This window comes from Podarcis bocagei (assembly GCF_964188305.1).
Source record: "Podarcis bocagei genome assembly, chromosome: 8".
In the NCBI taxonomy this organism is placed as follows: domain Eukaryota; kingdom Metazoa; phylum Chordata; class Lepidosauria; order Squamata; family Lacertidae; genus Podarcis; species Podarcis bocagei.
The window spans coordinates 81,865,886-81,883,254 of NC_138133.1; the positions used below are offsets into that span (position 1 = coordinate 81,865,886).

The 17,369-nt window shown below is 44.4% G+C and overlaps 1 protein-coding gene across 4 annotated transcripts in view; it reads left to right on the top strand.

The window, feature by feature from the left end:
- EFR3A (EFR3 homolog A) overlaps positions 1-17,369 on the top strand; it is a 77,585-nt gene that overhangs the window by 46,784 nt on the left and 13,432 nt on the right. For all 4 annotated transcript variants that reach the window (XM_081204506.1, XM_081204507.1, XM_081204505.1 and 1 more), the window contains exons 11-16: positions 6,160-6,324; positions 7,253-7,367; positions 11,851-11,902; positions 13,546-13,718; positions 14,985-15,060; positions 16,833-16,994. In XM_081204506.1, the coding sequence (XP_081060632.1) occupies positions 6,160-6,324; positions 7,253-7,367; positions 11,851-11,902; positions 13,546-13,718; positions 14,985-15,060; positions 16,833-16,994 (743 nt within the window). The remainder of the gene's footprint in view (positions 1-6,159; positions 6,325-7,252; positions 7,368-11,850; positions 11,903-13,545; positions 13,719-14,984; positions 15,061-16,832; positions 16,995-17,369) is intronic.

Sequence of the window (17,369 nt, forward strand, 5' to 3'; positions counted from 1 at the left end):
CAACTTTTCCCTGAACGCCTCCTCTCTCAGGAGTTGGCCGTCCCTGAAATAGAGATACTCTGTCCCCTACACTGGAGAAATCAGCTACCCGATTTTGGTCTGTGTCTACTGACTTTTATGTACGTAGGTTTTATTTGTATGTTCCATCACCAAATGGACATGCAAGGACATTGGAGGTGGGTTAGGATACCAGACTAATGAAAAGAACAATTACATATTTCTTCCCTGCCATGTGATGAGCTGGATCGGGAAAGAAATATTGTCTTCCTTCCTCACTGAAATGTCTGGTTTTATATGTGTGTTAGATTTCTGTCCTACTCCCAAAGAAGTCCAGGGTTCCTTGAAACAGATGCAAATGGTTGCAAATGATTTAATAATCTAATAAGTAACAGCAGCCCCATGATTTTCAGTCGACTTGAATTACTTTATTTTATTATAATTGTTTTGATACTATTCATATTTTTTCTCTGCCCATCCACTGTTAATGGCAAAACCCCCTTAAATTATTGATTTACATTATGAAGTGTTTGTTTTATTAATTTTTAATATTTAAAAGGATGCCATCATTTTTTTAGTCCCAAAGGGAACATTTTTATATCTGCAGTTGCAGATCAAACAACAGGTTGTGAAAGCATCGTCAGATGTGTGGAGGGGGGGGAATAAAAGAACAAACCAGTGACTCATTTCAAAGTTACGCTAATTATGGTGCAATCGAGCCAATTGCCTCATCTGTGTATTTTCATTTGGGAACATGCACAAATTGCTCCCAGTTGGAAGCCTTGACCGGCTAACAATGAACAGTAGTCTGGCACGATGTGTGTGTACTAGCTCATCAGCGCTTTGGGGAACAGCGAACAATAGTATAAATTGCAAATCCCAAAAATGATGGTGAGCGTGTGGCGGCAGTTTTCAGAAAGGCGTAAATAGCTGTGGCTAGAGGGGAGGAGTATGTTTGGAACACCCCCTAATTTAAAGTTGCAGCAGAATGATGATTTGGTCAACATTTCCAGAGCTCTTAAGGCTGATTTGGTTTAACTCCAGGACTTCTGGAGGTGGCAGTGGGAGGGTCGGGTGATAAACATGTCTGGTTATAAGGCCAGGAGAGAGTTGGCGGCGAAAAGCCAATTCTTGGGGTGGGAGTGGCGTGCTGAACTTTGGTTTCGACTTAATTTGATTTATTGCATTTCAATGCCTCTTTCCATTTCAACAAATCCCAACAACAAATTTACAAACAGTAAATAACAGCAACATTATTGAGCAATGCAAGTACAGCACAAATCATGTAATGTAATTAACAGATCATCTGTAGAAACAATTGCAATCTAGGACCCTCGTACCTACGGGACTGCCTCTCCTGGTATGTCCCACGGAGGACCTTACGGTCTTCAAATAAAAACATCTTGGAGGTCCTGGGCCACAGGGAGGTTAGGCTGGCCTCAACTAGAGCCAGGGCTTTTTTGGCCGTGGCCCCGATCTGGTGGAACGCTCTGTCACAAGAGACTAGGGCCTGCGGGACTTGACATCTTTCCGCAGGGCCTGCAAGACAGAGCTGTTCCACCAGGCCTTTGGCCAAGGCACAGTCTGACCCCCTACTTTGGTAATCCTCATAGAACTCTAGCCCAATGGTTGCCATTAATTTGATTTGAATTGATTTTAGAATGAATTGATTTTAGAATGTATTTCAATTAATTGATTGTGATTTTATGTATACGGTGTTATTTTTACTGTTGTTAGCCGTTCTGAGCCCGGCTTTGGCTGGGGAGGGCAGGATATAAATAAATTGTTGTTGTTGTATATGGTGTTATTTTTACTGTTGTTAGCCGCGCTGAGCCCGGCTTTGGCTGGGGAGGGCAGGATGTAAATAAGTTGTTGTTGTTATCTATAAAACTCCACTGAGGAACCAATAACTAAAAAATAAGCGTCACAATTGCAGTATAAGTCATATTATATGGTAAGCAAATCAAGAAGAGGATTAGGCAAATTCTTGGAGGGGAGGGCTATCGATGGCCACTAGCCATGATGGCTACCTTCCACCACCACAGTTGGAGGCAGCAATGCTCTTCCAAATACTCGTTGCTGGAAACAACAGGTAGGGAAACGGCTGTTGTGCTTGAATCCTACTTGCTGCTTTCCCATAGGCATCAGGCTCGCCACTGTAAGAACACGACGCTGGACTGGATGGGCCATGATCCAGCAGCTTCGTCTTAGGTTCTAAATAAGGCATTAAGTGTTGGTGTTGACCTCTAAATGGCCTCGGCCCAGTATACCTGTAGGAGCGTCTCTACCTCCATCGTTCAGCCCGGACAATGAGGTCCAGCGCTGAGGGCCTTCTGGCGGTTCCCTCACTGCAAGAAGCAAAGCTACAGGGAACTAGGCAGAGGGCCTTCTCGGTAGTGGCGCCCGCCCTGTGGAACGCCCTCCCATCAGATATCAAAGAGATAAAGAACTACCTGACATTTAGAAGACATCTGAAGGCAGCCCTGTTCAGGGAAGTTTTGAATGTGTGACATTTTGATGTATTTTTAATCTTTGTTGGAAGCCGCCCAGAGTGGCTGGGGAAACCCAGCCACATGGGCAGGGTACAAATACAGCGGTACCTCTGGTTAAGTACTTAATTCGTTCCGGAGGTCCGTACTTAACCTGAAACTGTTCTTAACCTGAAGCTCCACTTTAGCTAATGGGGCATCCTGCTGCCGCCGCACCGCCGGAGCACGATTTTTGTTCTCATCCTGAAGCAAAGTTCTTAACCTGAATCACTATTTCTGGGTTAGCGGAGTCTGTAACCTGAAGCGTATGTAACCTGAGGTACCACTGTAATAAATTATTATTATTATTACTATTATTATTATTATTAATCTATAAAGCAATATTAGCAAAATAGCAATTCAAAAAGAAGCTAAACGCTGTTCTCACACACTCTTTCCCCCCACCAATGACTCAGAATCTTTCAGTCTGTTCAGTTCATTAATATAAACACACACACACACACACACACACACACACACACACACACATTGATTATACAGGTGTTGTAGAAATTTAAAAGGGGTTCCTAGAATGGAGCTCTCCCTTCCAGAAACCCAAAATGAGAGGATGTAGGCTCCAAATGAAAAGTTAGGCCTTTATTGGAATACAAATGCACATAAGGACAGCGTCAAAATAAGGAGGAGGCACATACACACACAAAAACCCAAATCTCACTACAGCCAACCAAAGACAACCAACCACATCCTAGGCCACCCCCAACCTCTCTCACCACCAAGGAAATACAACAAGCGAATAGTAAGAGAACCCACACAAGTGACACTGGCACAAAACCCCACACATACACTAAGTAGAGGAATAGAAGCCTTGACACCCCACCCCACTCGCCGTTTCCCCCCTCTCCCTCTCTCCTTCCTAACCTAACGCTGTATGTAGCACTAATGTCTCACAACAAATGAAACTGACCTGTAGAAAACACAACTTGGAAAAAAAGAGACAATGCATGTATTTTTGTAAACTAAGAAATTTTAAATAAAAATATGTTTTAAAAAGTAAGGAGGAGGCTGCAAACAACCACATCCAAAACAATGTTTCTGAAACACTTCCAGATTGCACACGTGATTTCTATTCGCTAATCTAAGGGTCACAGCAATCTTAACAATTGCAACCCAATGCCATCAGCCTCAACCAATCGAAACCATTTGGCTCTTCAAATCAGCCCTCATCATAATATCCTGTGATTACATATAATCATTTTTCAATGTCTTTATTAAGACTCAGACTAATTTTCCTATTCATTAAATGTCTCCCAATATCCTCTTTCATCTGTCTGCAAAACAATTCAAGATTAATCACAGTTGCCATGCCTAGCTGATTCTCTGTTTGCACATACAATGGCCACCATAAATTCTAACAGGTTATTCTTTCCAGTGTTCTGGAATGGGCATTTGCTACACGCACAACCTAAAAGCAGCTAGTTCTATACTGTAAAAGGCAGGCACAGCTCTCTTCAGTTTACCTAGAGCTTAGGCTCAAAAGAAAACTGAATCATCAGAATGGTACAGTTTTATGAAATTATCATTTTCTCCATCACAGGAAGACCCTTCTCTAATAGAAATACAGTGGTACCTTGGGTTACATACACTTCAGGTTACATACGCTTCAGGTTACAGACTCCACTAACCCAGATATATTACCTCGGGTTAAGAACTTTGCTTCAGGATGAGAACAGAAATCGTGCTCCGGCGGCATGGCGGCAGCGGGAGGCCCCATTAGCTAAAGTGGTACCTCAGGTTAAGAACAGTTTCAGGTTAAGAACGGACCTCTGGAACGAATTAAGTACTTAACCCGAGGTACCACTGTGCCTATAACAGAGCCATATTTTAACTTACAAGTTATTAAGTTAAACCTGTGACCCATCCAGGGCCAGATTTAGGTTTGATGAGGCCCTAAGCTACTGAAGGTAATGAGGCCCTTTATATGTCCAGCTGTCCTTTGTCAACAACAAATGGTTGCTGTTTTTTGTGTTGAATATATGCTTTATGGTAATTTATGGGCTTAATAGGTATCTAAAGCCATTTGCCACTGTTGCTGTATGTAGGTTTTATTTTATTTGTTTTTTATCTTATATTTTGGAAATGTACATCCAGTGGGGTTTTTCCCCCTTTATATCTTTTAGGGGGCCCCAAGAGAGTGGGGCCCTAAGCTATAGCTTGTTTAGCTTATACGTAAATCCGGCACTAGACTCATCCCTCCGAAAAGAGGCATTCAAGGCAACGACCTTACAACAAAATGCAACCATCTCAATGCCCTTGGGTTTTTCAGCTGCTTCCCTCTGGGCCTCTGCTGCTATAGCCAATGTTGCGTCATATTGGGTGGTGCGCATGACAGCTTGGACTTGATGGTCTGGGTCTGCACTGAGTGACTTGCTGCCGGCGGAACAAGCAAGGAGACGCCAGGACTCTTGAGTCAACTCCAAGTTGCAGATGCCCCATAGGGAATAGGCCCAACCCTGAGCCCCGGTTACCACCGTTATTGACAAGAAGATGGCAACTTTGGCTTTGTTAAGGCCTTAGCCCTTGTTGCAGACCCCCATGCTCTTTGTCCAGGCAATACAGGTTGACACACAGGAGTCACAATAACAACAAGGCCTTCTGCCTATCCTGGGACTTTATTGAGATCCCCTCTTCAGGCAGCCATAGATTCCCATATCTCGGCCTGGTCCCAGTGTGCTTGGTGGGTTCCAGCTAAGGGGTCACTCACTTCTGAGTCCTTTGACTTCCCAGTAGTTGCTTGCTGTAGGCTGTGGGGTTTGGGGAGGGACAGTTTTAGCGGTCCTCTGGGTGGCAGTTTTAGGACCTTCAAAGGTCATAGCCAATGAGCTCATTCCCCAGTTATACCTTTGGCGGTGGAAAGCAAATAAAAAGTGGAGGATGGCTTCTCCATTAATGGTCCATGACTCTCAGTGCCTTTAGCTGAAGACTACATCTGTGGAGAGAGGGACACGGGTGGCGCTGTGAGTTAAACCACTGAGCCTAGGGCTTGCCAATCAGAAGGTTGGCAGTTCGAATCCCCGTGACGGGGTGAGCTCCCATTGCTCGGTCCCTGCTCCTGCCAACCTAGCAGTTCGAAAGCACGTCAAAGTGCAAGTAGATAAATAGGTACCGCTCTGGCGGGAAGGTAAACGGCGTTTCCGTGCACTGCTCTGGTTCGACAGAAGCAGCTTAGTCCTGCTGGCCACATGACCTGGAAGCTGTACGCCGGCTCCCTTGGCCAATAAAGCGAGATGAGTGCCGCAACCCCAGAGTCGGCCACGACTGGACCTAATGGTCAGGGGTCCCTTTACTTTACCTTACATCTGTGGAGAATTTTTTTCACTTTTTTGTGTTTAAGAAAGCTGAAGAAAGATGCCTCCATTCTTGACGCTGTCCACTTGGAACAGAGAACCCCACATTTAAGAACATGAGAAGAGCTGGATTGCTGGATCAGGCCAAAGGCCCATCTAGTCTAGCATTTGTTGCTCACAGTGACCAACCAGAAGAGTGCAACATCACACTCGCTGCCACTGATTCAAAGCCACTGGTATTCAAAGACGAACTTCTCCAAAATTTGGGTCCCAGTGACTCACCCTTTCGTTCCCAAAGGTTGAAGCCGTTGGTTTTCGTCTCTCCACAGGCCCAACTGTCTTAGAAGTGTTTAACACCTTACTGAAGCACCTGCGTTTCAGCGTCGATTTCGAATTAAGTGACAGGCGTAGCTCAGTGAGCAGTGCCAGCTTCAATGCAAGTGCCAAGGAAAATGACGAGAGAATTGTCCAGAATGCTATCATTCAAACAATTGGTAAGTAATTTTTAATAGTTTTAAGGTTTTATTTGTGGGGTGGAGGCAAAAGCAGTCCTCCGAACCACCCTGATATATGCGAGTACAGGGCGGTATACAGATGTAAAATAAATAAAAGCAGCCATTATAATGATAAAAAAAATCATCATCATTATCTTTCTTAAGGTGGGACATGGGGTGAAGGGCATGCAATATTATTATTAGTAGTAGTAGTAGTATTACTATTATTTTGTTGTCTCCAATGCTAGTCCTACTTGGAGACACATTTGACTCGCTTAGGTCCATTAATTTCCATGAGTCTACTCTTGAGTAAAAAACAACTGGATGTTTTTATTTATTACATTTGCTAGCAACTTTATGCAAAAAGTCTCAAAGCAACTTAAGCTGAACTACAACGTACTAAAAACTAGGAAAACCAGAAAACGCAAAAAAATGCTCATCCAGCGACATAACAATGGCAAATAATAAAATAAAATAAGGACTTTTCAAAATTGCACAGTCCTGATGTAGGAGTAATCCACATACAGTAACCCCTTCGGATGCTGTTTGACTACAACTCCCATCAGCTCCAGTCAGTAAGGCTGATGGTTGGGAATGATGGGAGTTGTAGTCCATTCGGAGAGCACCACATTGGCCACATTGTCCTAATGCATGTTAACTGCATTAAATGCATGTTAACTGGAATATTTTGGGTTTCTTTTTCTTCTTAAAATCTAAAAAATCATAACAGGAGAGGAAATTTTTTTATATGCAAACCAAGGTAAATAGCAAAAAAAGAAAACTAAAATCATATGCATGATAAAATCTAGCCTGGGGAGACAAAACAATTACCAATTGCTGGTTTTTCATTTGGGGCAGAAGAAAATCCATTGCTGTCTGTTAATATTTCTTTCTGGAATTAAAAAAACAAAAATCTTTTTGCACTTAGGTTTCTTTGGAAGCAACCTGCCAGACTACCATCGGTCCGAGATTATGTTGTTCATTATGGGGAAAGTTCCTGTTCTGGGAGCAACTTCACACACACTGGACACAAGCCAGTTTGGGTATGTTCAGATTGCTACATATTTGGGGCTTCCAGTGGGAAATTTGTTTATCCTAAAAGAGGCAGAAATAAAGGATGGCATGCTTTGCATACAGGCTTGGATCCTGAATACTATGGAAGCATATAGAGAAGGGGCTTTTCCTATTTGCCCTTCCCCTTTGCAGCTTCTTGCTTCCCCCGGCCAAAGAAATTCTCTGGAGAATCAGGAACACACACACACACACACACACACACACACACACACACCAGGTTGGCATAGGTCAAGGAGGAATCACTCAAAATGGTGTGGAGAGACTTTGCGTGAACACAACTCAACTTTTAAAATAGCCCTATTCTTTTTTATCTGATTTCCATAGAGAAAGTGTGTAGCCATAGGCGGTTTCCAATTTTGTCTGTGAAGCGAATAACAACTGGAGAGAAATAGAATTGCATTATATATGCTGAAATATGGGTGGCGCTGTGGGTTAAACCACAGAGCCTAGGGCTTGCCGATCAGAAGGTCGGCGGTTCGAATCCCCGCAATGGGGTGAGCTCCCGTTGTTCGGTCCCAGCTCCAGCCAACCTAGCAGTTTGAAAGCACACCAGTGCAAGTAGATAAATAGGTACCGCTCCGGCGGGAAGGTAAACTGGTTTGCCAGAAGCAGCTTAGTCATGGAAGCTGTATGCCGGCTCCCTTGGCTCCCTCGGCCAGTAAAGCGATATGAGCGCCGCAACCCCAGAGTCGTCCACAACTGGACCTAATGGTCAGGGGTCCCTTTACCTTTACCTTATACTTCACCAAAGCAAAAGTATGTAAGAATATAAGCCATGCTGAATCAGAAAAAGGGCCCCCGCATCCTGTTCTCACAGTAGCCCACCAGATCCCTGTGGGAAGCCTGCAAACAGAAGCAGAGCACAACAGCCCCCTCCCCACCTGCAGTTCCCAGGAACTGGTATTGAGAGGCATACTGCCTCCATCTGTATAGGTAGAACTTAACCAACCTGGCTAGTGTACCCTTATCTTCCACAAATTTGTCTAATCCTCTTTTGAAGCCATCCAAGTTGGTGGTCATCACTAACTCCTGTGAGATTGAATTCCACAGTTCAACTGTGCGTCATGTGAAGAAGTACCGTATTTTTCGCTCTATAAGACGCACCAGACCACAAGACGCACCTAGTTTTTGGAGGAGGAAAACAAGAAAAAAAATATTCTGAATCTCAGAAGCCAGAACAGCAAGAGGGATCGCTGCGCAGCGAAAGCAGCAATCCCTCTTGCTGTTCTGGCTTCTGGGATAGCTGTGCAGCCTGCATTCTCTCCATAAGACGCACACACATTTCCCCTTACTTTTTAGGAGGGAAAAAGTGAGTCTTATAGAGCAAAAAATACGGTACTTCCTTTTATCGGTCCTGAATCTTCCAACATTCAACTTCATTGGATGTTTCTGAGTTCTGGTATAATGAGAGAAGGAAGAAAACATTTCTCTGTCTAGTTTCTCCTCTTGCACGCTCTTACAGGTTGTAAACCTTATCTAGTCACCTACAGCTGCAGAGAAGCTATTTCTTCGTTCTTTTATTTTCTCCCTTCTATGCCACAACTAGGTGACATAGATAGGTACATATGGAGTTGCGTTCTACTAAGACTATTCAAGACCTAATAGCTTCTGTAGATTTCTTTGCAAGATTCTAATAAAACACCCATTATTTCCAACATCCCCCTTTTGCGGTTTGCCACTCTCATTGGTGTTTGCAATCAGCTGTTTAAAACAAGTTTGCAAGTGTATTTTGAGAGATGTTTTTATTATTGAACAAGAATACTTTGTTTTGTTTTACAGCATGATTAGGGGGAAATCGTTTTTTCTTGTTTTGCACTTGAATTTATTGGCTCTCTGGGCCTTTTCCAGTCCTGTGTTGCTATGTTGAGCCTTCCAATCACCTAACAAATTAATTTCCCTCTCCAATAATTCATGAGGGACCCGTCCAGCCCTATAGAATGTGGTTAACTGGAAACACCTTCGGCTTTCTATAAAACTAAAAGTTCTGACCAGTGTGGCAGAAGGCTGCCTATTTTGGCCTCGATTGATTCTGTAGGCTTCTGAGAAATGCTTTCTAGAGGAGAATGGTGCTGATAAATGGGCTTCTGGTAGAAATGAATAATTCAGAATCATTCGGCTTCATTCTCTGCTCATCGATTTTCAGACGGGGAGTCACGAAGCAGCAAACTTAAGGCACTCAGGATGATTCTTGTGATGAGGATTTTATTCCTCCGTAAATTCAAATCATCAATACATAGTTATATTTTATTCATTGCTTTTCTAAGGAAACCACCAGACTCCCATGGCTTTTTATTTTTCAGTTTTAATTAGGCATATCAGCCTCTAGAACTCTTTATCGGTCTGGTTATTTTCTGTGCTGCATACATTGTTGTTGTTTAGTTGTTCAGTCGTGTCCGACTCTTTGTGACCCCATAGACCAGAGCACGCCAGGCACTTCTGTCTTCCACTGCCTCCCACAGTTTGGTCAAACTCATGCTGGTATCTTCGAGAAAACTGTCCAACCATCTCGTCCTCTGTTGTCCCCTTCTCCTTGTGCCCGCCATCATTCCCAACATCAGGGTCTAATCCAGGGAGTCTTCTCTTCTGATGAGGTGGCCAAAGTATTGGAGCCTCAGCTTCAGGATCTGTCCTTCCAGTGAGCACTCAGGGCTGATTTCCTTAAGAATGGAGAGGTTTGATCTTCTTGCAGTCCATGGGACTCTCAAGAGTCTCCTCCAGCACCATAATTCAAAGCATCAATTCATTGGCGATCAGCCTTCTTTATGGTCCAGCTTTCACTTCCATACATCACTACTGGGAAAACCATAGCTTTTACTATGCAGACCTTTGTTGGCAAGGTGATGTTTCTACTTTTTAAGATGCTGTCTAGGTTTGTCATTGTTTTTCTCCCAAGAAGCAGGCATCTTTTAATTTAGTGGCTGCTGTCACCATCCGCAGTGATCATGGAGCCCAAGAAAGTAAAATCTCTCACTGCCTCCTTTTCTTCCCCTTCTATTTGCCAGGAGGTGATGGGACCAGTGGCCATGATCTTCGCTGCATACATATAAAGGAGCAGATCTCTCTTAGCCCTCTTGGTATTTTTTTTCTTTGAATGAGGCTAGCAAATGATGCATAATATACTAGTGTGCAACTGAGGATTGTCCAGATAGCAGTTGCTCTCCCCAACCCTCTACCACATAGTTTCATGCTGCAGAGAGAAGTGATAGGTGGTCCGAAGCAAATTGTGCTCCGCTGTTCACTACTTCTGATTCTGCAGTGCCATTCTGGTTTTGCTAATCCATCTCAGGTCTGAGAGTTACTCATCAGAATCATTAGTGTTGTCCTCTTGCTTCAGGGTGTCACCCACTTTGAACTAACGTGATGCCCCCTCCACCCCCCCCCCCAAAATAATACCGTTCTTTTGGATGGGACCTAAATAGAGCATCAACGGTTCAAAGGACATGGGGATATTTTGAGCATTCAAAGGGTCAAAGTCCCTCTCTTGTCTTCTACTTCAACCTTTAAGGAAGGAGGTCAGCAGCAGAAGGTCTCTTCAAAGCCAGAAAAGTCTGACAGGTGTCTCTTCCTTCCTGGTGACCAATATCAATGGGCCATGCCAACATAGTTGGTACTGGTCTTGTTGGTACTAAATACTACAGTGGTACCTCGGGTTACATATGCTTCAGGTTACAGACTCTGCTAACCCAGAAATAGTACCTCGGGGTTAAGAACTTTGCTTCAGGATGAGAACAGAAATTGTGCTGCGATGGCACGGCAGCAGCAGGAGGCCCCATTAGCTAAAGTGGTGCTTCAGGTTAAGAACAGTTTCAGGTTAAGAATGGACCTCCGGAACGAATTAAGTTCATAACCAGAGGTACCACTGCACAGACATTCACCACTGCCATGGTCAAGGCATGCTTAGAGTCCAGCAAGAGTCCAAGACTCTGCTTCTCTCACCGCAACCTTTCCACAGCTATTCCTGGCTATTGCTTTAGAATTGCTAGATACCGCCGCTTTCTGGCGAGGCAAATGTGGAAACACAGAACACTCCCTTTCCATCTCTTTACACCGAGGCTGTTCCACTGCCAGCTGCTCAGCTCGCAAATCACTGGTTGGTGCGTTGGCTGGGAAACGAACGCAGGTCAACTGCTTGGAAGGCAGTTATGCTCACCACTTCGGCCTTCAGAGTTCTCGTTTGAATATGAATGACCTAGGCATCACGTCTTCTAGTCAGTGTGGATTTTAACTAAAATCCAACAATTTACAGCATTTTGTTGCTTGGGCCACATGGATTCTTCCAGCTTTTGCTTCTGTTCTGAGGCTCACTATTCCAGCTTGCCATTTTATCTTAACATTTTATCATATTCTGCATCCCACAGCCACCAACTATGGAAGTTGTTATTGTTTATCTATTTAAGAGGGAGAGAAGTGTTGATTCAAATTAACTTTGGTTTTTCCCTCCATTTCCTTTAGGGATTTGGGAACCAGGCGAATTCAAATTATGTTGCTGAGATCGTTACTGATGGTAAGTAATGAAGGAAATTCACATGATGGCTTTTATATCCTTATTTTAAAAGATGCATTTTACAGCATGGCTAAGCAGGCAGAATAGCCACTTCTTTAAACTTGAAGCAAAAGTAAAATAGAGTGGTGTTTTCCATAGGACTAGTCCACATTTGCAAATACTTTTGCGAATTACTTGTCTGGTTATCTGTGAGACTGAGAAATGCTGAGAGTTGAGTAGGCAGGGAGGTTGTTGTAAATTGGGTCTTTCTTTCTTTTTTGGTTTCCACTGATGTTCTACTAGAGATTACATCAATGTTTACTGCTTGTAAACCATTCTGCCAACCATTGTTTTACGCTCTTACACTCTGGAGGCGGTTGGAGGATGGATGGTGGCAAACAGATTGAGATTGAATCCTGACAAGACAGAAGTACTGTTTCTGGGGGACAGGAGGCGGGCAGGTGTGGAGGATTCCCTGGTCCTGAATGGGGTAACTGTGCCCTTGAAGGACCAGGTGCGCAGCCTGGGAGTCATTTTGGACTCACAGCTGTCCATGGAGGCACAGGTTAAATCTGTGTCCAGGGCAGCTGTGTACCAGCTCCATCTGGTACGTAGGCTGAGACCCTATCTGCCCGCGGACTGCCTCGCCAGAGTGGTGCATGCTCTGGTTATCTCCCACTTGGACTACTGCAATGCGCTCTACGTGGGGCTACCTTTGAAGGTGACCCGGAAACTACAACTAATCCAGAATGCAGCAGCCAGACTGGTGACTGGGAGCGGCCGCCGAGACCATATAACACCGGTCTTGAAAGACCTACACTGGCTCCCAGTACGTTTCCGAGCACAATTCAAAGTGTTGGTGCTGACCTTTAAAGCCCTAAACGGCCTCGGTCCAGTATACCTGAAGGAGCGTCTCCACCTCCATCGTTCTACCCGGATACTGAGGTCCAGCACCGAGGGCCTTCTGGCGGTTCCCTCACTGCGAGAAGCCAAGTTACAGGGAACCAGGCAGAGGGCCTTCTCGGTAGTGGCGCCCTCCCTGTGGAACGCCCTCCCACCAGATGTCAAAGAGAACAACAACTACCAGACTTTTAGAAGACATCTGAAGGCAGCCCTGTTTAGGGAAGCTTTTAATGTTTGATGTATCACAGTATTTTAATATTCTTTTGGAAGCCGCCCAGAGTGGCTGGGGAAACCTAGTCAGATGGGCGGGGTATAAATAATAAATTATTATTATTATTATTATCTCTAAAGGAGTCATTGCAGGGGCAGCCAGCATGGCCGCTTTGACAGGAAGCTCACTTTAGGTGACTTTGGGTCAGTCACTATTGCTCAGCCTAATCTACCTCACAAAAAAACCCTGTGAGAATAAAATGAACTGAGAGAGAACCATGCATACAGCCCTGAACTCCTTGAACGAAAAGCATGATATAAACCTACTTAAAACAAAAGAACTACATCAATTTTTGGTGGGTTTCTTTTTTTGCTGTTGAATGGGCTCAGCTTTCCCTTGTGCAGTTTGTGCAGCTGAATGGACACAGCTCTCGCCTGCACAATTTGTTCAGTTAAATGGGCACAGCTTTAGTACCCAGCTTTTGGCTGTGTGATTTGGCTGAATCATTTCTTTGGTGACTTCTCCTTACCTTCTCTTTGATGCTCACCAGGTCACAACAGGATACAGTGCCAAGACCATTTCTGCTGCCCTGCCCGCTCCTTTTCTGGATCCTTTGCTCTCTCCTTCACTCATGGATGACTCTGAACTCAGACAGCTGGTCCTGGAAATACTGCACAACGTTATTGATCGGCATGACAACCGAGTGAAGCTCAGAGGGATAAGGTTAATGCTTGAGTCTGACAGGGTCTCTGTTGAGTCCCTATGCAACAGTAGATCATGCCAGTGTACCATGGGAATCTCAGATGTAGATGCTAAAATTGGTGGCATGCACAAAGAGATCAATCCATCTCTGCCAAAACTCCCATTAACTATGTTCCTTCTGCAGTTTGTGCACTCTTATAAAGCAGTGGGGAAGAAGTTTGTTTGGTTTGCGTTTTGATGCAAACCTATTTAATTTGCAGTTCTCAGGTCAGGAAGCAAAACACATCTGTCATTCAAAATCTCCAAACAATTGTGGTGCAACTCCCTAACCAAGATGTGTGCACATGCTAGTGTATATTACGTACAAAACTACTATATTATATTGGGCAAAATTCCTGGATTGGGCAAAAATACCTGAATTTTTGTGTGGAATATTTAAAGGGAAGGGAATCACATATGGATGCAGAAATGGGGCGAAGTGACTTAAGATTGGGGAAAGAGTGTGGTAGCCCAGGCTGTTTGTACTTTTGTTCAGATCTCTGGTTTGCACTGAAGGCAGGCAATTAATAATGCACTACCAGCCTCAAACCTAGAATTGTTTGGGTACTTTAAGAAACCAAGGAAATCAGTGCAGTTTTGAAGGGTTCAGTCTGCCATCTTGATTGAAAATGGTGTCTGGTTGTATCCAGACATCAATGAAAACCTGCAAAATTTGGTCTCGATATCTTATGAGGTGTCCAGCTTTGTAAGTGAACAAGTTTAAAAAGATATAGCAAATAAGAGAAAACTACAGTAACAAATTATGCTTTCCAACTGTGATCAATAGATACCATTCACTGTACACATTTTTCTTCTGTTTTACATGTTCCATTTTGTCAGTGAAGAGAGGAAGAGTGCAGGAATGTAACAGCTGAATGTTTTTGAAGCAGCAATTGATGATTTTGTTTTCCAGGTGCCCTGCCCTGAATGTTAAATAGCTCTTCCAAATTGCTCCTGGTTTAATTAAGCTTGTAATTATATTTTTGTTTTATACAAAACATAAAATTGACTATTCCTGTACTGAGTCATAATTACTTATGATTCCCCCCTTTTTAGAATAGGAAATCTATTGTCATTGCAAAATGTGGGTGTAATTAAAATGGAGATGACTTCGAAAATGCCTGGATAAATTAAATACTTTTCACAGCATGATTCCGAGTCTCCCCATCGCTGAGAAGTAATTTGCTTGCAAATTATAATTATTAATGCTGTTTTGAGAAAGTAACATACTGTTTTGTGTCTGCGCAGAATAATACCTGATGTTTCGGATCTAAAGATAAAACGGGACAAAATTTCAAGGCAAGATGCGAATTTCATCAAAAAGGTAATAATATCATTAAAGATCAAACCAATTGTTAGAAGAAAGAGATGTTGCATACTGTTAGGTAAGGGATATAGGGACTCACTGTTCTGTGGGTAGAACCTGTGATTTGAATGTAGAAGGGCCCAGAATTTATTTTTGGCATCTCCTCTAAATGTAAAGTCTAGTAACAGAGCTGTGTTTCTTCCAGGCAGAGTTGACAATTATGGGCTAGATCAGGGGTCAGCAAACATTTTCAGCAGGGGGCTGGTCCACTGTCCCTCAGACCTTGTGGGGGGCTGGACTATATTGGGGGGGGGCAATGAACGAATTCCTATGCCCCAGAAATAACCCAGAGATGCATTTTAAATAAAACCACACATTCTACTCATGTAAAAACACGCTGATTCCCAGACCGTCTGTGGGCCGGATTTAGAAGGCGACTGGGCCAGATCCGGCCCCCGGGCCTTAGTTTGCCTACCCATGGGCTAGATGAAGATAAGATGAGCCCTGCTGGGTCAGACCAAAGGCTCAACTGGTTAGCATCCTGTTCTCTTGGTAGTCTACCATGAGAAGCTGCCTTGAGTCCCAGTCTGGGGAAAAGGCAGGATAGAAATAAATATAACATTATTATTATTATCATCACCTACAACTCCGCTGGCTGGGACTGATGGGGGTCGCGTTCCAAAATATCTGGAGGGCCACTTGATGGAAGAAGCTGCTCTGGCTTTGGTAGAAGCCAATACCTGTATTGTGAATGTGCACCAAGTATTACCTAGTGGCTCCTCAGTGGCTCCAAAAAACCTGACATAAGCATACGAACATAAGGAGAGCCTGCAGGATCAGCTCAATGGCCCATCTAGTCCAGCATGCTGTTCTTACAGTGGGCAGCCAGTTGCCTGTGGGAAACCAACAAGCAGAAGACAAGCCAAAGAGCCCTCTCCCCTCTCATGGTTTCCAGCAATTGGTATTTGGAAGCATTGCTGGCTAGAACTTTCAAGGCAGAGGATAGCCTTGAATGTGCTGGTCCCGGGGGGTTTACCGTGCAGCGTGGTCTAAGTCCAGTCCTAGGTCGAGGGTAAGGAGGCTGTCCGTCAGGGGCGAAGCGAGGTCCAAAGCAAGGAGTCGGGCATGGTCAGGAACTCAGGAGAGCAGGTCAGGATGCCGGCAGGAACAGGATACCAACGATGTTGCTCCTGCAACCTGGGCTGACTGGCCTTTATCTCCTCTGAGGCCAGGGGCGGTCCCAGCCCACAGGTGACTCGCCTCTCCTGGCCTTAAGGCGAGCACTCCTCCTGTGAGAAAACTTAGTTCCCTCCGCCTCTCTGCCCTGAGCCTCTACAGCTCAGGAGAGGCTGGAGAGCTACAGGACCCAGAGGCAACCTCAGCTTCCCCTGACAGGGCTGAGAGTGGAGCACTTGCAGGCAATGGGTCCTCTATCACCTCTGGAGTCAGAGCGGATTCAGCTGGTGTCTGCTCCTGAGGATCCAGCACAGGTGAGGGCCCTTCAGGTTCAAGCCCCAGCTCAGCCGGCCCTGGAGGTGGGGACTCCTGTGCAGACTGGGATTCCTCAGGTTCAGCCTCTGAATCCGATTCCCAGGCCATTACACAGCCATTGATGGCCACCTCCTCCATGAATTTGCCAATTCTCTTTCAAAGCCACCCAACTTGGTGGCCATCAAAGCCACCTGTGATGGAGCAAGTTCCATAGCTTGACTATGCGTAAAGAAGTCGTTTCTTTTATCCCAAATCTTCCAACAAAAACCTTAATCAAGACTCCTCTCTGCTCTCTCTAGCATGGGCAGCAGCTGTATAGGCATGTCTACTTAGGATGTAAGGAAGAGGACAATGTCCAGAAGAACTTTGAGCTTCTCTACACAACGCTGGCTCTCATGACAATTGAACTAGCCAACGAAGAAGTGGTCATTGACCTCATCAGAGTGGCTATCGCCTTGCAGGTAGGGCTTTCGAAGTGCATCTGGACGGCTTTGTTGATATCATGCCAAAAGATTGGAATCCGTATTTCTGATCAAGAACGGTGCGCTTATTTTGTACGCTTTGAATCTACCTGCTGCATCATTTTCCACCTTGAGAATCTCACCTTCTTTTTGTACATGCTGTGGTTTCAAAATAAAGCTTAGTTAATGTGTAGAGCAGCCTCAGAAATGAGAAGGGGGCAGTACAGTGTTCCCAGTGTTCATGGGATGGATGGGCAGTGGGCTTTTCTGATACCTGTCCATCCCAGTTGTTGCATTCTAGGATCCTACCTGCCTATTGTTCTAGGATTCAAGCTTAGTACATAACATTTTCATTGCTTCTTTTCTTTCTAAGGT